General features: G+C 39.9%; 1 protein-coding gene and 1 pseudogene across 1 annotated transcript; one reads left to right on the top strand and one right to left on the bottom strand.

Moving 5' to 3' along the window:
* Nucleotides 1-384: 384 nt before the first annotated feature.
* Nucleotides 385-682, bottom strand: LOC101604351 (annotated as a pseudogene).
* Nucleotides 683-1,494: 812 nt separating this feature from the next.
* LOC123457641 (olfactory receptor 4C45-like) lies at nt 1,495-2,424 on the top strand. Its single transcript, XM_045141729.1, has one exon. The coding sequence runs from the start codon at nt 1,495-1,497 to the stop codon at nt 2,422-2,424; it is 930 nt and encodes a 309-aa protein (XP_044997664.1).
* Nucleotides 2,425-19,977: the final 17,553 nt, after the last annotated feature.

Here is a 19,977-nt window from a genome sequence, read left to right on the forward strand (position 1 = left end):
GAACTAATTTATTCTGGAAAATCCACACCTAGATTATTTAAAAGAAAATGACTTTTTTTTTGTATAACTCAATGTTTGTTCCAGTTAGCAGTCAAACCAAAAATTCGTCTTATGTTGGCTAGTTTTATGCCAAAATGAAAATGTGTGTTACCTTGGAGAACCCTCTCCTTTTACTAGGAAGTAAAGGTTAACTTCATATCTCACTTAATTGCATTTGTAAAATGAAAGGGAGAGGAGGAGAAATTTACCGAATCCTGAAGATAATCACGCAAGACAGAAAAATTTAACCACAAGGAAGATTTGTTTTAAGAATATGTGAACGTTTTTTTTCCAGGATAAAGAAGGGTTTATGGTGTGTTGGGGGGGGGGGAACGGGACAGGGGCTCAGTTCTTCTTGGCGGCTGCCTTGTGCACCGTGGCCTTCGCGCTGCTCAGCTCCTCCGCTTGCTCTTGGTGCCCACGTGCGTCCCCACCCGCGCCTTGAACTTGAGCGCACGCTGGTCCGTGGACACCTTGAGTGGCGCCGTGGCGTGAGCCCGCACACCTAGAGGTTAAGGTCCTGGATGAACTTGGGGAGCTTAGTCAGACGCCCACGCAGCCGCTCGTGCTTCAGCTTGTTCACATTCTTCCTCACCTTGTGGCCCTTGTTGAGGCCCATGGCCATGACGTAGCGCAGAGCCATGGCTGACTTGGACAGTCTCTGTAGCTCCAGGCTGACTTTGAACTGATAGTGATCCTCTTACTTGTACCTCCTGAATGCTGTGGTTAAAGGTGTATGCCACCACGCCCAGGGAATATGTGAACTTTAAAAGGGACTTTTTACCATCTGGATATGAACAATTGAGAGAAAAAGACCAGGTAAGAAGGGATCTTGGAGACCCAGTTCTAACATCTAGAGCTGCTGAATACAGTAAGCCAGTTAGCTGTCATAGTGACAGTGCCTTGATTGCAGAAAGGAAAATCTCCATCCACAGCTCTGTACCTCTCTCTTATGTGTGTGCATATGACAGGGAGAGGCATAGGTCAGTGACCACAGGCTGTTGGCTTTAACATTACTTGTCACTTAGTTATCCAATACAACCAGACATAACAGAATAATGTTAATAGACAGGTATAACTTCATAATAATTGACTTGGATGTGTTTTGGCCTATAAAGCATAACAATGAGAGAAAGCCAGGTTTGAGTTGTTCAGAGGAAGAAAGTTTGAAAGTCTACCATAAGTCAACAGTCACAAAACACTGTTCTATTTAGTATTTATAAGGCATGGTCACTGTTCCAGCAAAAAGTAGATGATGAATCATGTGACCTTCTTCTCTATGACTTCTCCAAGACTCTATACTATCCCCAAAGGTAGGAGTAAAAGTCTCTTTCAGGGACCAGAATTCATGAGACAATGAGGTATTTTTGTATTGAATTTAAAATACTATAGCTTTATAAAAATAATATGGTTTGTTTTTTCAGATCCCCATATACCTACAATTTGAATGAATGGATGGGAAGGATGGGCAATGTAACAGAATTCATCCTCCTGGGCTTGACCCAAGACCCAGATCTGCAGAAACTCTTATTCTTTGTGTGTTTAGTCATCTACTTGATCACCCTGGCAGGTAACACGCTCATTTCAGTCACCATCTTCATCAGCCCAGCCCTGGGTTCTCCCATGTACTTTTTCCTGTCATACTTGTCCATTATCGATGGTTTCTACTCCTCTTCCATAGCACCCAAGATGATCCTGGACTTAATCTCAAAAAACAGCACCATATCCTTTAATGGCTGCATGACTCAGCTTTTTGCTGAACACGTTTTTGCTGCAGCTGAAATCATCCTGTTAATTGCCATGGCCTATGATCGCTACGTAGCCATCTGCAAGCCCTTGCACTACATGACCATCATGAGCCGACCTGTGTGTATTTTCCTGGTGGGGGCAGCGGGGGTTTTGGGGTTCATTCATGGAGGGATACAGATTTTGTTTATGGCACAGTTACCATTCTGTGGCCCCAATACTATTGATCACTTTATATGTGATTTAATTCCGCTCCTGGAGTTGGCCTGCACGGACACTCACACTCTGGGGCCCCTAATTGCTGCCAACAGCGGGTCACTGTGTTTTCTCACTTTTTCTATGCTGGCTGCTTCTTATGTCATCATCCTGCGCTCCCTTAGGAATCACAGTTCTGAGGGGCGTCGCAAAGCTCTATCCACCTGTGCCTCTCATATCACTGTGGTCATCTTATTCTTTGTACCTTGCTCATATCTGTACCTAAGACCTTGTATCTCCTTTCCCATTGACAAAGTTGTGACTGTGTTTTTCACCTTAGTAACACCCATGTTGAACCCTTTAATCTATACCCTTAGAAACAAAGAAATGAAAAGAGTTATGACAAGACTATTGGACCAAATAATGAAATCTGGTGATAAATAAGTCCTATAACTTTCATTCTTAGACAAGAAAACATATCCATGTCTCACTGAGATTTGTTCTCCTTAAATTAAATTTTGGATAGTCAATTATCCTCTCTGCATCAAATTTTAATTGGATAATAATTGTGTTTATTATGGTTACAGTGTGATAGTACCTACAGACCTTGTGTGTGACCAAATCCATTAAATATTTCTCATTTGTTTGTGTTTATCTTCTCTGCTTCAGTATAAAGTGAGTGAGTAGTTTCTGTGAACCATGACCCCTGCTGTACTGGGAATTTCTTGTTTCTGTGATAGTGTATTTGCTGCTCAGTATCTCACCTCACAGCTTTTGTCCTTCTCCTTTCTAGTCTGTAGACGTCATTGTTCCACTCTCACTCCCTATGTGATCAAACATCTTGCATTTGATATATGGTTGAGGACATGCAACATTTTGCTTTCTGCACCTGATTTGTTTTCTTTATACCATGTCCTCTAGTTCCATCCATATTGCTATAAATGATAGGATTTCATTCTCTTTTAAACATTTTAAAATATTTTAATTTAATTTGTTTATTTGGCAGAGAAAGAAGGAGAGAGAGGGAGAGAGAATGGGTGCACCAGGGCCTCTAGCCACTGCAAATGAACTCCACATGCTTTTCTTCTGGCTTACGTGGGTTCTGGGGAATCGAACCTGGGTCCTTTGGCTTTGCATGCAAATACCTTAACTGCTAAGGTACTTTTCAAGCCCCTCTTTTTTAAAAAAATTTTTTTGTTTATTTATTTGAAAGCAATGGACAGAGAAATGGAAAGAGGCAGATAGACAGATAGAGAGAGAGAGAGACAGAGACACAGAGAGAGAGAGAGAGAAAGAGAGAGAGAGAGACAGAGAGAGACAGAGAGAGAGAGAATGGGCACGCCAGGGCCTCTGGCCACTGCAAATGAACTCCAGACCCGTGCACCTCCTTGGGCATCTGGCTAACATGGGTCCTGGAGAATCGAGCCTTGAACCAGGGTCCTTAGGCTTCAGAGGCAAGTGCTTAACCACCAGGCCATCTCTCCAGCCTCTCAAGCCCCTCTTTAAAACATTTTCTTAACAGCCTTTATACATAAGAACAATATACCAATCCCTCCCTCATCCCCCTCCTAAATCCCCTCTCCACTGACTCCTTTCTTCTTTCCAACAAGCCCTTCTTCTATTGTGATGTCATCATTTTCCATCCTCTTATGCAGGGCTTCTGTAGGTAGCCGTAGCAGCTGTGATGTCAGGTGCCATGGCCACCTTGTGTCTGGAAGACAGTGTTGCAAAGTGCTCCTCCTCCTCATCGTTGGCTCTTATGTTCTTCTGCCATCCTTTCCACAGTGGTCCCTGAGCTTTAGGGGGGGTATGATAAAGATTTCTTACTCATTGCTAAACATTCCACTGTAGGATTTCATTACTTTTGTGGTTGAATAACATTCCAGTGAGAAAACATACATTCTCTTAATCCATTCGTCTGTTGAGGGATACATCAATGTTCACTAATACATAACAAAGGACTGGACTGTATTATTCATTAAGCCACAGGAAGAGCAGAATCAGGATGTCAAAGTGCTCCTAGATGCCTTGATAACACTAAATTTCTTTAAGATTAAAAAAAAAAGCGGGGAGTGGTGGTGCACACCTTTAACCCCAGCACTTGGGAAGCAGAGATAGGAGGATTGCTGTGATTTCAAGGCTATCCTGAGACTGCATAGTGAATTCCAGCTCAGCCTGGGCTAGAGGGAGACTCTACCTTGAAAAAAAAAAAAAAAAGGAAAAGCAAGAAGAAGAAATGCATACAATCTAAATACAACTTACATTATAATTATTTCAATATACTCATAAAACATAAATTTTTGTATTTTAAGAAAGCACTAATGAGAACAAAAGTACCAAAGGTCGACATAGTTTTATTTTTTTCCTAATTATAAACATGAACTGGATCAATGACTGCATTCAATAAAGGGTATATTTTAAAAAAGAAAAAGTAATTGCATATTAAAAGAACATAGAATAGTAAGTTTTCAAGAAGGTCTTCATCACAATATGGACCATATGAACAGTTTTACCATTCCCTACTATTGAGCTGAAGGACTCCAAGTCAAAATATCAATGTGTTTTGTAGCACTTTCCCCAGTAGCCATGTTAGAGAACCAACTTACATATCCATCAGCAGAGGGATTAGTAAATAAAATGTTTTCTATATATAAAACTATTTAAAAGCCATAAAGAATTATTATGTAATTTGAAGAAAAATATAACTGGAAATAATATCATGAAGTGAATTAAGTCAGTCTTAGAAAGAGTAATATCACATGTTGTCTCTCATTTGTGATTCCTAGATTTTATGTAGATACATAAAATACTGTGTATTTGTGACATGAAGAAGTGAAACTGTCTAGGGTAGCAAAGGGGACTAATTGGAGGAATGAAGATGGGAAAGGGAAGGATGGGGTCATATAAGGAAATATCCTCAAAGTACAATATCTACCTACATGAAAATGTATTATGAAACCCAGTACCATGTGCAATGAATAATACCTATTAAAATACTCCTAAAATAAAAAAAGCTGAATTGACAAGATTTCACCGTACTTCATGAAAGCAGAAGGTGGGTTATTGAGAGGGAGGAAGGAGACCAGTAAAGGGGAACAGAGGAAGGGGATACACTAAGGAAAAGGGATGAATAAGAACAATTGGTGAAACAAGCCAGGGTGCTGTTTTATTTGTGAACTGGGTACCAACACAAGGGTGAAAGAGATTGACACAGAGAACAATCAACTCCTACCAAATCAGATATCCAGAGACCCAGAGGCCCCCAACACCTCATCACTGAAGCAGACCAAAAATGAACCCAACATGGCTCAGGGAAATTTTGTGGAAGAGGGGGAGGAGAGAATGTCGGAGCCACAGGTTGGGTCATGATATGCAGAGACATTTCTCCTACCCATAACTGTGGGCTAACTACACAATGCATGACCCATATACCTCAACAAGGAGGGGCCAGGGGAGGGGTTAGGACATGGATGAGCCTAACAATGGTACCAACTTGGCTGTATTCACTGAGTACAAAAATAATTGATAAAAAAATAAAGTTTTATGATGACATGATCTAACCTATTATTTTGCTTGATAAATTACAAATTTAGCTTCTGAAAAAAAAAGTTGTGGGGAGGGGGACAGAAAAAGAAAACTCACAAATGATGAATCCTTCATCTCTTGAAATTCTGCAGGAAGGAGAAGACATGAGTGCCAGGCCAGATGTCCCTCTGCACTTAGCTATTGGTTTTGTGAGGGAGCTCAGAAACATGCCCAGCCCAGGGATTTGGGTATCGCCTGCTGCGGACACTTCCTGCCCTCTTAGGGCTTTGCCCCGGGTGGCTCTGACATCCACAACTGTCAGAAGGGCAGCTGCTGTGAGTGTGTATCATGAAGACATGAGCAAGTAAAAATTACTTTTGAAAATCAAATTCATCTTTTAAAGATCTAGTTTTAGTATCCAAGAAAAAATAGAATGAAATGTAAGATAATGTATAAACAAGAATGAAAACATAAAAATAAATAACTGGCCATCCCAGCACTCAGAAGGCAGAGGTAGAGGGTGGATCCAGTCTGGAGCTACAGAGTGAGATCCAGGTCAGCCTGGGCTGGAGAGAGATCCTGCCTCAATAAAATATAAAATAAGAATGAGATGATCTCAGTGGTAAGGGTCATGACTTTGATGGTGATGATTTATGATAGCAGCTAATGTTCATTGAGTGCGTACTGTGAATAAGGTCCTGAGGAAACAATACACTGAGATTTTGAAGACATCAAATTTATTTAACATTTTATTGACAAATTTGCATATATTCATCATGTACAACTTTTTTTTTTTTTTTTTTTTTTTTTTTTTTTTTTTTTTTTTGAGGCACGGTCTTGTTCTAACCCTGTCTGGCCTGGAATTTACTATGTAGTCTCAGGCTGTCCTCAAACTTACAGCGAGTCTCCCACCTCTGACTTCCAAGTGCTGGGATTAAAGGCATGTGCCACCACACCCAGATTATTTTTGTTTGTTTATTTTTTGTGGCTCCCATAGTTCTGCCCCCATCCCAGCCTTCCCTCATGGAGTCCACACTCCAGATTTTAGACTCTAAAATCCAATTTGCCACTTGCCATTACCACTTGTCAAAAACTGAACTCTGATACTTCCCCCAAAACATGCACTTCCTATCCTCTTCCCTCTTCTCAACCCAGTTAATAACAACCTCCTCTTTTATTTTCTTTTCTTCTTGCTTCTCTTCTCTTCCTTTCTTTTCTTTACCTTCCCTACCCTTTTCTTCCTTTCTTTTTTAGGTAGGGTCTTGCTCTAGCTCTGCTGACCTGGAATTTATGCTGTAGTTTTAGGGTGGTCTCAAACTCATGACAATCCTCCTACTTCTGCCTCCCAAGTGCTAGGATTAAAGGTGTGCACCATCATACATGACAAAGAGAGAGAGAGAGTGGGCACACCAGGGCATCCAGCCATTGAAAATAAATTCTAGACACATATGCCATCTTGTGCATCTGGCTTTACATGGGTACTGTGGAACTGAACCCAAACCATCAGGCTTTGCAGGCAAGCACCTTAATCACTGAGCAATCTCTCCAGTCCTTATTTTTGTTTTATTTTTCAAGCAGAAAGAGAGGGGTAGAAATGGAGAGGAAGAGAGAGAAAGATAATGAGTATGCCAAGGCCACTTGCCACTGCAGACAATCTCCAGACACATGTGCCACTTGGTGTGTCTGGCTTTACATGGGGAACTAGGAAGTTGAACCCAGGCCATCAGGCCTTTGCAAACAAGCACCTTAAGTTCTCAGCCATCTCTCTAGCCACAACATACGTTTTGAAATATGTGTACATCATGGGAAGGCTAACACATGCATTGCCTCATAGAGTTATCATTTTTGTGCACAAACATTTTAAATCTAATTAATAAAAATTATTTAGGGACTTTCAGGTAAGATGGCAGCATGGGAGCCATGCCAAACCACCTAGCAAGGGATTTAAGCAAAAGCCACAGGAAAATACACTCTTTTTCTAAAACGTGAAGGTGAATAGTTTTTATTTTCACCACAGCAGAGAAGCAGGAGAGACCAAGATCCACCAGAAAGGAGGAAAACAGCCAGAATTCCACTGAGGCACTTGTGGCCCTGATCTGCACACTTGAGTCAGGGTCTCCTTCTTTTTTTCTTTCTCTCTTTCTTTCTTTCGTTTTTTTTTTTGTTTGTTTGTTTTTTGGGGTAGGTTCTTACTCTGGCCCAGGCTGATCTGGAATTCACTATGTGATCTTGGGTGGCCTCAAACTCATGGCTATCCTCCTATCTCTGCCTCCTGAATGCTGGGATTAACAGAGTGTGCCACCACACCCAGCCTAATCCATGGTCACTTACTGATGCAAATGAACTATCAGAATGCAAAAAGAATGTCAGAGTAGCTAGGTGTGGTGGCACATGCCTTTAATCCCAGCACTCGTGAGGCAGGGGTAGGATCACAGATCTATGTGCCACTATATATTCAGCTTTATGTGAGTGCAGGGATATTGAACCTATGCCTTCAGGCTTTGCAAACAAGCACCCTTAACCACTGAGCAACCTCCCCAGTACTGCTGCTTCATTTTGTTTTGTTTTAAATGGAAAGAATCTCATAGCACAGTCTGGCCTGGAATGCACATGGGAGGCCTCTGTTAGAATTTGGGATTGACTAAAGACATATGAGAAATACAAGAAAGGAAAAAAATCAACACAAACTTCTTTTTCCTCTCAAGGAGCTATTTATTTATCCATTTATTTGCGAGAAATAGGCAGATAGAAACAGAATGGACACATGAGGGACACTAGCCTCTGCAAACAAACTCCAGATTCATGCACCTCCTTGTGTCTCTGGCTTATGTGGGTCCTGGGGAGCTGAGCCTTGGTCATTTGGCTTTACAGGTAAGTGTCTTAACCACTGATCCATCTCTCCATCCCTAGAATATTTTTTATTGGAGGGACAGCAGCTTTCCTGGGATGAAATTGCCTCTGCTGCATTTGAATATGGGAGACTGGAGATTTTTAAAGGGCTGGGGAATAGGGGGTGGGTGTCTTTGGGAGTGAAGAATGGAGGGGGAAGATAAATCCTGGTGCTGAACTACAGGAGTGGGGACCAAACAAGGATTTTCCAACCTTATCAGCCTCCTTGCAGAGTCAATAACTTGAAGGGGAAAACGTGGAGATCAGCTAAGGAGCTGCTGAAAGAGATACAGGTTGAACAAGCTGAGCAGTTCCAGTACAACTCCAGGCTTCCTGCACTCTCCCATCCCCCAACCGTCAGAACCATGAACCTCCGAATACATTCAGCCCCCAGGGGCAGGGCATCCAGCACAGCTGATCAGAACACCAGATTCACAGCACAACATGGAGGGATTGACATGGGCACTCAGCACTGGTGAGTTTGGAAGCCACTCCAAATGGTAATGAGGCTGACTGACAAAAAAGCAGGTATATAGGCCTGCACTGGAAGAAAAGGAAAAGTGGGTGACTTTAACACCCCACTCTCATCAATTGACAGGTCATCCCGGGAAAAAATAAACAGAGAGGCATCTGGACTAAATGAGGTCATAGAAGGAATGGACCAAGCAGATGTATACAGGACATTTCATCCAAATGCTGCAGAATACACATTTTTAGCAGCACATGGAACATTCTCTAAAATAGATCATATATTAGGACAAAAAGCAAATCTTAACAAATTCAGGAAAATTGAAATAGTTCCTTGCATACTATTGGATCAGAATGGAATCAAACTACAAATCAGTAGTAGCAAGAAAGGCTATAGAGCATACACAAAATCATGGAAAATAAACAATACACTACTAAATGATGAATGGGTCAATGAAGAAATCAAGAAGGAAATCAAAAAAATTATAGATTCAAATGATAATGAGAACACAACATACCAAAATCTCTGAGACACAATGAAGGCAGTCCTAAGAGGTAAATTTATAGCTTCAAGTGCCTATATTAAGAAATTAGAAAGGTCACAAGTAAATGATGTAATGCTTCACTTTAAAACCTTGGAAAAAGAAAAACAAGGCAAACCAAAAATCAGTAGATGGGAAGAAATAATAAAGATTAGGGCAGAAATTAATGAAATAGAAACAAACAAACAAAAAAGAGAACAATCCAAAGAATTAATGAAACAAAGAGTTGGTTCTTTGAAAGGATAAACAAGATTGATACACCCTTAGCAAATCTGACAAAAAGAAAGAGAGAAGAGACAGAAATTAATAAATTTAGAGATGAAAATGGTAACATCACAACAAATTCCAGAGAAATTCAAAAAATCATAGGGACATACTATAAAAGGATATACTCCATGAAGTATGAAATCTGAAAGAAATGGATAATTTCCATGGCCTACCTAAATGAAATCAAGATTAATTACTTAAATAGACCTATTACACTCATGGAGATCAAAGCAGTTATCAAAAATCTCCCAACTAAAAAATGTCCAGGCCCAGATGGATTCACTGGTGACTTTTACCAGACCTTCAAGGAAGAACTAACAGCAATGCTTTTAAAATTTGCCTTTACATAGAAAAGGAAGGTGTCCTACCAAATTCCTTCTAAGAAGCCAGCATCATCCTGATGCCAAAACTAGGCAAAGATAAAACAAAAAAAGAAAATTACAGACCAATCTCTCTCATGAACATAGAATCAAAAATTTTTAACAACACTTCCGGCAAAGATTATGATTGCCTAACTGCGCTGCTCATCCCCGGGAAAGAAAGACAAGGAATTAAGGGTTCACTGGGTCTCTTAGAGGAGAGAAGTCTCTAATAGATTTCCAGTGGGAGGGCATAGAGGGGAAAAAGGGAATAGATGATTCCCCTGCTTGTGGGTAGCCTACCAGTTCCCCAATCCCCCCAAGCAGCCACCATACCCACACTCCCAGCTTCAGGATACTCCCACACGTACTGTAGGAGAGGGGACCAAGGTCAACATAGTTCCACTTGCCTCAATGCACAGGGATGATCGCCCTGCTACCCCTGCCCATGCAGGACCTTGGGAAGGCTTTGCCTGCTGGCCTGCTGGAGCTCAGGCTCCATTTGCCCACCACAGGTGCCCTGCTGATCCCCACTTTCTTAAGAACACATACTCCACTAAGAGAGCTTAGCTTGCTCTCTCTGCCCATTTACCCTTTAACTGGTCCAGCCATAGCCCATTCATGTGTGAGCTCAGGCTGATTCCACCTGTGCACGCAAGTTCAGGCCCATTCTGCCTGTCCGCCTGCACCACCTCAGGTTCCAGCCCCTCCCTTTCTGCTGACTGCCACTGTGCTGTTGCAGGAGAGCTCAGACTACGTCTGGGTCCCAGTGTTAGGCCACACATGAGTTTAGGCTGCTTCAGTGCTTGGTGCATCAGGGTCCCCCCTAGCACGAGTGCAGGCAGCTTTGGTACATCACTTTATGAGAGTTCAGGCAACGTTGACTCCCATGCCATGCAGGAGCTCAGGCTGCTTGGCATCTGCCTTAGGCTGCTTCAGCTTCCCACTGTGCTTGAGCTCAGGCTGATCCACTCACCTACGTGTTAGCTCAAGACCACTCAGCCCATCTGCTTGCCTGCTGGCTAGCCCAGGCCAGCTCCCCCAAAAGGCACCATTTCCCATGCACATCGAGACCACAGTCCTACTCTCCCTGCCCATACACTGTGATGGGCAGACCATAGCTAAAAAGAAATAACATGAAAAATCAAATGGAAGAAAATCAACTTAGATCACCCAGTCCTTATATGAACATCTATAATCAAAACATAGAAGAGTCATTAGGATCAGGACAACAAAATTAAGCCATGAGCAATGAAACCCTAACCAAACTACTGGTAGAACTTGCGGAAAAGTAAACAAAGACTGATAATTGTGTGGATGCTGCCATCACTAGACTGGACTTAATAGATAAGAAAATGGAAGAAATTCAAAGACAGTTAAGAGATATCAAGGAGAGTGAAAAAAAGAGGACCTGAAAAACCAGCTGGCAATGCAAAATGAAGACAGAAAGAAATGCAAGGATTAATTCCAAGAAGCATCAAGAAAATCAGAAAATTATTTGAAAATGGAACTTGAAAGAGGGATGGAAACTATACATAGAAAAGTAGTAGAAAATGCAAACCAAATTGATCAAGTCCAAAACTCTCTAGAAGCTCTCAAGAATAGAGTCAGCCATGTGGAGGATAGAAACTCCTATCTGAAAGACAAAAGGGAAGAAACGGTTTGAGAGTTCAAAAGTTTCAATAAGTTCAAAAGTTTCTGTGAAGAGAAGATGAGGGAATTGTGGGATACCCTTAAACATCCTAATATCAGGATCACTGGAATACCAGAAGGAGAAGAAATTCAGACCAAAGGCAAGGAGAACTTATTTAACAAGACAATCAAAGTAAATGTCCCCACTCTCTTAAAAGAAAGGCCCATCAAGATACAAGAAGCTGGGCTGGAGAGATGGCTAGGCGGTTAAGCGCTTGCCTGTGAAGCCTAAGGACCCCGGTTCAAGGCTCGCTTCCCCAGGTCCCACGTTAGCCAGATGCACAAGGGGGTGCATGCGTCTGGAGTTCATTTGCAGAGGCTGGAAGCCCTGGCGCTCCCACTCTCTCTCTCTCCCTCTATCTTTCTCTCTGTGTCTGTCGCTCTCAAATAAATAAATAAATAAATAAATAAAAATACTTAAAAAATATATTTAAAAAAAGATACAAGAAGCTAACAGAACTCCAAGCAGATTGAATCAAAGGAGAAAATCTCCAAGACATATTGTCATTAAGACTCTAAACATTGACACCAAAGAGAAAATCCTAAAATCAGCTATGAAAAAACAGCACATCACTTTTCAAGGTAACCCCATCAGAATTACTTCAGACTTCTCAATGGAAACCCTGAAAGCCAGAAGGGCCTGGAATTAAACACTGCAAAGTCTAAGAACCTAGAGCTTCCAGCCCAAACTACTCTACCCAGCAAATGTATCCCTCATAATACATAGTGAAAGAATAACTTTCCATGACAAAACTCAGCTTTACAATGATATGAACACAAAAACAAACCTACAGAGTATTTCAGGAAATTTTCCACAGAGAAAAATCAAATAATCAAACTCAAATACTTACAAGAAGCAGATCACAATAACCAAACTCAGAGAAGGCACAAAAAACTTCAAAGTCCATGAAAACACTAAACCGCATGTGACAACACAATATGGCAGGGATCAAATAAAACCTAACATTCATTACCCTAAATATTAATGGCATTAATTCACCCATCAAAAGACACAAGCTAACAGATGGATCAGAAAATTAGACCCCTCAATCTGTTGCCTTCAAGAAACCCATCTCCCCACTAAAGAGAGACACCTCCTCAGGGGAAAGTGTGGAAAACAATATTTCAAGCAAATGGGAATAAGAAACAAGCAGGCATAGCTATATTAATATCAGATAAAACAGACTTCAAACCAAAAATAATCAAAAAAGACACAGAAGGCCACTTCCTACTTATCAAGGGAATGGTCAATCAAGAGGATATTACAATGATAAATCTGTATGCACCAAACACAGGGGTACCACAGTTCATAAAGCAAAACCTACTTGATAATAAAATAGAATTAAGAAAATGTTCATCACCCCTAATCATCAGGGAAATACAAATTAAAGCTACTATGAGATTCCACCATACCCCAATAAGGATAGCAAACATCAAACAATCAAATGAAAATAAAATGCTGGTGAAGATGTGGAGAATTAGTAACCCTCATCCACTGTTAGTGGGAATGTAAGATGGTACAACCACTTTGGAAAGCAATATGGAGACTCCTGAAAAAGCTGACTACAGAGGTACCAACAAACTCAGTTATTCCCTTACTGAGCATGTACCCTAAAACCTTTAATCTACAGTACAGAGAGATTTGCTCAACCATGTTTATAGTGGCTCCATTCAGAATAGCTAAGCTGGAATCAACACAGATGTCCATCACTAGAAAAATGGATAACCAAGATGTGATATATCTACACAATGGAATTCTACATAGCAGTAAGAAAAAAATGACACAGTGAAATTTGAGTGAAAATGTTGAACCTGGAACAGATCATTCTCAATGAACTTACCAATCACAGAAAGAAAATCACCACATAGTCTCACTCATCTACAGCACCTAACCTGAATCTAACCAAGATGCCAACATACCCAGCAAGCATCTTGAGGACTAGACAATAGGGTGGGTGCGGAGGGAGAGGAGGGCAAGGGAGGGGGTAGAGACACAAATCTAGACTCAAATGGCAATGGTTCCTAAAAATTATACATCCTAAAAGACAGACCAAATGGTTGAACCTTCACCAGGCCCTTGAGGGAACACATGAGCCACAAGACACTAGAGAGGATATGATGAAGACTGACCTTAATTTTCTACAGCTCCTCTCTCTCTCTCTCTTCTCCCTGACTCTTTTATATTAGTTATATATATATTTTTCCTTTTCTTAGTGGGCACTGACCTATAACTCCAAGCACCAGCATATGGCTATTATCCACAATGAGCTTTTGAGCAGAGATACTTACAAGGTTTCCTAAAAGAAAGACAGATTTCTGTCTGAGTACTTGATAACCCACCAAAGGTTAGTGGTAAGACCCTACTATTGAATATACTATATGTGGTTAACATGTAAAATGGAATGACATGGCTGGAAGCTGGAAGAGAATCACTCCCCCAGACAGTGTGTCTAGGTGCTACATGGGTGACTGGGGGAAAATGACCAATATCTGTCCAAGCAACTCATGGTCTAACCTACTTAGCAGCAAATTACTTGCTGTGATGCTCACACAAGTGCAATAGTGGTACACAGCCATGGTGGAAAACCAACTTCTCTTGATTTGGCTAACTGATCCCCTCAGTTGAATGGGACACATAGCTGGAGCTGGGAAACAAGTCAGAACCATATCCAAACATGAGCCTGCTCTCCATTATCAAGCTACCACCAATTGTGGGCTATAACAGGGCCTACACCTGTTAAATTCTGTATAAAAAATAAGGGTTATCCCATATGTCTGGTGCTAACTTTACTCTCTGTTGGAGAATCTGCTTCTCTTTTTCAGATAGATGCAGATCCTAAGGAGAGAACCAACCTATCATAACTTAAAAGGGCCCCAGCTGAAACTAAGAATAATTGGGGAAGCAAACAATGGTGCTGTTTTTTGGTGAACTGGGTACCAGTACAAGGGTGAAGGAGATCAACACAGAAAACAATCAAGTCCTACCAAATAAGATATCCAGAGACCCAGAGGCCCCCAACACCTCATCACTGAAGCAGACCTAAAATGAAGCCAACATGGCTCAGGGAAATTTGCAGAAGAAGGGATAGAATGAAAGTCAGAGCCACATGTTGGGTCATGATATGCAGAGACATTTCCTCCTACCCATAACTGGGCTAATTCCACATTGCATGACCCATATACCTCAACAAGGAGGGGCCAGGGGGAGGGGGCAGGACATGGATGAGCCTAACAATAGTACCAACTAGACTGTATTCACTGAGTACAAAACTCATTAATAAAACATAAAATAAAATTCTCAACAAAATATTGGCAAACAGAATACCAGAATATATCAGAAAGACCATTCACCCTGACCAAGTAGGCATTATCCCAGAGATTCAGGGATGGTTCAACATATGCAAATCGATAAAATAATACATTATATAAATGGACAGAAGGACAAAACTTGCATGATCTTCTCATTAGATGCAGAGAAAGCACTTGTCAAAATCCAACACCCCTTCATGGTAAAAGTTCTACAGACACTGGGAATAGAAAGAACATATCCCAAGATAACAAAGTCTATTTATGATAAGCCTACAGCCAACATATTACTAAATGGGGAAAAACCTGAAGCTTTTCCACTAAAACCAGGAACAAGACAAGGGTGTCCACTGGCCCCACTTTTATTTAATATAGTATTGGAAGTCTTAGCCATAACAAAAAGGCAAGAGACATACATAAAAGGGATACAAATTGGAAAGGTAGATATCAAATGATCATTATTTACAAATGACATTATTTTATACATAAAGGACCCTAAAGACTCTACCAGCAAACTGTTAGAGTGGATAAACAACTATTGCCGTGTAGCAGAATACAAAATAAACACACAGAAAACAGTAGCCTTTCTATATGCTAAGAACAAACACATACAGGATGAAATCAGAGAAGTACTTCCATTTTGAATTGCATAAAAAAATAAAGTACCTTGAAATAAACTTAACTAAGAATGTGAAAGAACCCTACAATGAAAACTTTAAAACACTCAAGTGAGATATTTCAGAAGACATTAGGAAATGGAAAGACATCCCCAGTTCTTGGATTGGAAGAATCAATATTGTCAAAATGGCAATCTTACCAAAAGCAATCTAAACATTTCATGCAATCCCCATCAAAATTCCAATGGCATTCTTCATGGAAATAGAAAAAAACAATCCAAAAATTCATTGGAAGCACAAATAATCTCAAATATCTAAACAATATTGAGCAACAAAAATAAGGCTGGTGGTATCAATATACCTGATTTTAACCTATACTACAGAGCCATAGTAACAAAAACAGCATGGTACTGGCACAAAAGAAAACATGTAGATGAATGGAACAGAATAGAGGACCTGGATGTAAGTTCGGGTAGCTATAGCCACCTGATATTTGACAAAAATGCCAAAAATCCTCACTGGAGAAAAGACAGCCTCTTCAGCAAGTGTTGCTGGGAAAACTAGATAAGTATCTGTAGAAGGATGAAAATCTATCCTTCTATCTCTCCATGCACCAGAACTAAGTCCAAATGGATTACAGACCATAATATCAGACCTGCAAATCTGAAATTGCTAGAGGAGAAAGTAGGTGAAACCCTTCAACATATTGGTGTTGGCAAAGGCTTTCAGAATGTAATCCCAGTTGTTCAATCAATAAAACCACAGATTAACCACTGGGCCCTCATGAAATTACAAAGATTTTGTATGGCAAAGGACACTGTGAATAAAGCAAAGAGGCAACCTACAGAATGGGAAAAAATCTTTGCCAGCTATACATCTGATAGAGGATTTATATCTAGGATATAAAAAGAACTCAAAAAATTAAATAATAAGAAATCAAACAAGCCAATTAAAAAATGGGCCATGGAACTAAATAGAGAGTTCTTGAAATTAGAAATATGGATGGCATATAATCATCTAAGAAAAAGTTCTATATCCCTAGTTATAAGGGAAATTCAGATTAAAACATGTTGAGATTCTATCTCACTCCTGTCAGATTGGCTACCATCATGAAAACAAATGACCATAAATGCTGGCGAGGATGTGGAAAACTTACAACTCTTCTAAACTGTTGGTGGGAATGCAGTCTGGTCCAGCCATTGTGGAAATCAGTGTGGAGGTTCCTATGATAGCTAAAAATAGATCTATCATATGACCCAGCTATAGCACTCCTAGGCATATATCCTAAGGGCTCATCTCATTACCTTAGAGATACTTGCTCAACCATGTTTATTGTCACTCATTTCACAATAGCTGGGAAATGGAACCAGCCTAGATGTCCCTCAACTGATGAGTGGATAATGAAGATATGGCACATTTTTACAATGGAGTTCTATTTATCAGTAAAGAAAAATGAAGTTATGAAATTTTCAGGAAAATGGTTGGGTCCAGCAAGGATTATACTAAATGAGGTAACCCAGGCCCAGAAAGCCAAACATTGCATTTCTCTCTCATATGTGCATCCCAGCTACAGATGACTGGACTTCGGTGTGAGTAGGATGAAAACTCAGTAGCAGAGGCCAGTATGATAGGAAAGAGATATAAAGGGAAAATAAATGAAGGGAGGGGGATACTTAATAGGATGGTATTGTGTATATGTAAGTAGAAGAATAGATTAATGCGAGTGAAAAGGCCCAAGTGAGGTCAGGCGAAGAGACTGAATACAGGAAAGGTGGAGAGAGGGCCAATCAAAATCTAAGAGGATATAAGTAAATAATATGGAAACATACTTTTTTTGGACAATGGAACATTCAGGAGCTGTAGATTGTTGCTAGATCAAATGTAAGAATAAATTCCAGGAAACATCAAGAAAATCAGAATTTGAATTGAAATCAAACCTCAAAAAAAAGAAGGACATGATGCAAAATGACACAATAAAAAACAAAAATCAAATAGAAATTATAAAAACCTCATGAGCAGTGTTACTCATGTGGAAGACAGAACTTCTGTCCTGGAAGACATGACAGAAAAAATTAATCAGGGAGCCAAAAATTTGCTAAGTTTGAAAACTTAAGTTAACAGAATAGTACGGAACTGTAGGATACCATAAAAAGACCAAACATTCATATCATGGGTCTACCAGAAGGAGAGGAAATCCAAGCCAGAGGCATAGAGAACATATTCAACACAATTTTTGAAGAAATTTTCCTAATCTCATAAAAGAGAGGCCCATTTATATACAAGAAGCTCATAGAACACCAAACTAATGGGACCTAAGAAGAAACTTTCCAAGATACATCATAGTTAAAACTCTTTAACAATGAAAACAAAGACAGAGTGTTAAAAGCAGCAGGAGAGAAACAACTCACAACATCCAAAGGTGATCCTATCAGAAATATACCAGATTTCTCAGAGGAAATCCTGAAAGCCAGAACAGCCTAGAATGGAACACTTCAAATTCCAAAAAACTATGGCTTCTAAGCCAAACTACTCTACCCAGCAAACATATCCATCATAACAGATGGTGAAAGAGAAACTTTCCATGAAGAAAGTAAACTCCATGGTTATTTAACACAAAGCCAAACATACATAGAATACTTGAGGAAATACTCCACAAAGAACAAACAACTAATCTCAAGAGACAATAAGAAGATCATAATAACCAGGCTCAAAATAGTACAAAACACAAGAAAGCCCCAAACTCCATAAAACACATCATCATGACAGGGATTAATTCAAACCTTACAGTAATAACCATATATATTAATGGTCTTAACTCATTCATCAAAAGATACATGTTATCAGGGCAGATCAAAAAACTGGACCCTTTTATCTGCTGTCTTCAAGAAACCCACCTCACCACTAAAGAAAAACACCTCCTTAGGGGGAAAGGTTCAAAAATGATATTCCAAGCAAATGGAAATAAAAAATGGGTATTGCTATATTAATATCTGATAAAATAGACTTCAAACCAAAAGTAATCAAAAAGCAACAAAAGGCCACTCCTTACTCATTAAGGGAATGTCCCAACATTAGCACATTGCAATCATAAATATATATGAGCCAAACACAGGTGCACTACAGTTTATAAAACAAAATCTACTTGACAATAAAACATAAATAAATACCAATACTATCATAGTTGGAGACTTCAGTACTCCACTATCATCATTAGACAGATCATCCATGCAGAAAGTCAACACAGAAATAATAGAGCTCAACAACATCATATTTCAACTAGATCTAATGGATATCTAGAGAACTATTCACCCCAACTATAGAGAATACATATTCTTCTCAACAGCCCATGGAACCATCTCCAAAATTGACCATATATTGGGCCATAAAGCATGCATCCACAAAGTCAGGAAAATTGAAGTAACTTGTATCATGTCATGCTTAAATGCTAGAAATTAACAGCAAGAGACATATCAAGAACTCCACCAGTTCCTGGAGAATAAACAACACTATTATACAATGAGTGGGTTATGAAATAAATCCAAAAATAAATTGTAAAATTCCTAGAATTGAATGATAATGAAAGCACAACCTATCAAAAGTATGAAACACGATGAAGGCAGCCCCTAAGGGAAAAGTTCATAGCCCTAAAAGCCTTCATTAGCAAGACAGAGATCCCAAATTAATAACTTGACTGTCTACCTAAAGGCACTGGAAAAACAAGAAGAACCCAACCCAAAGAGCTCCATATGGAAATAAATAATGAAGATTAGAGCAGAAAGTAAGGAATTGGAAATTAAGAAAACAATTTTAAAATTGATGCAATAAAGAGCTGGTTCTTTGAAAAGGTAAACTATATTGACAAGTCCCTGGCCAATTCAATCAAGCAAAAACAAAATAGAGAAGTATCAAATTAACAAAATAAGAAATGAAAAAGGGAGAGATCACCAGAGACATAAATGAAATTGGAATAGTCACCAGGGCATACTTCCCAAACCGCTACCCCACAAAATTGAATAATTTGGAAGAAAAGGATGAATTCCTAGACACTTACCACCTACTAAAAGTAAACTCAGGGCTGGAGAGATGGCTTAGCAGTTAAACACTTTCCTGTGAAGCCTAAGGACCCCGGTTCAAGGCTCGATTCTCCAGGACTCATGTTAGCCAGATGCACAAGGGGGTGCATGCATGTGGAGTTCGTTTGCAATGGCCAGAGGCCCTCGCATGCCCATTCTCTCTCTCCCTATTTGCCTCTTTCTCTCTCTCTCTCTCCATCACTTTCAAATAAGTAAATAAAAGTATACAAAACAAAATTTAAGAAAAGTAAACTCAGAG

This window comes from Jaculus jaculus, chromosome 1 (genome assembly GCF_020740685.1).
Source record: "Jaculus jaculus isolate mJacJac1 chromosome 1, mJacJac1.mat.Y.cur, whole genome shotgun sequence".
NCBI lineage: Eukaryota > Metazoa > Chordata > Mammalia > Rodentia > Dipodidae > Jaculus > Jaculus jaculus.

Coding starts and splice junctions, on each gene's coding strand:
- LOC123457641 (XM_045141729.1), top strand. CDS start 1,495: ATGGGAAGGATGGGCAATGTAACAGAATTCATCCTCCTGGGCTTGACC.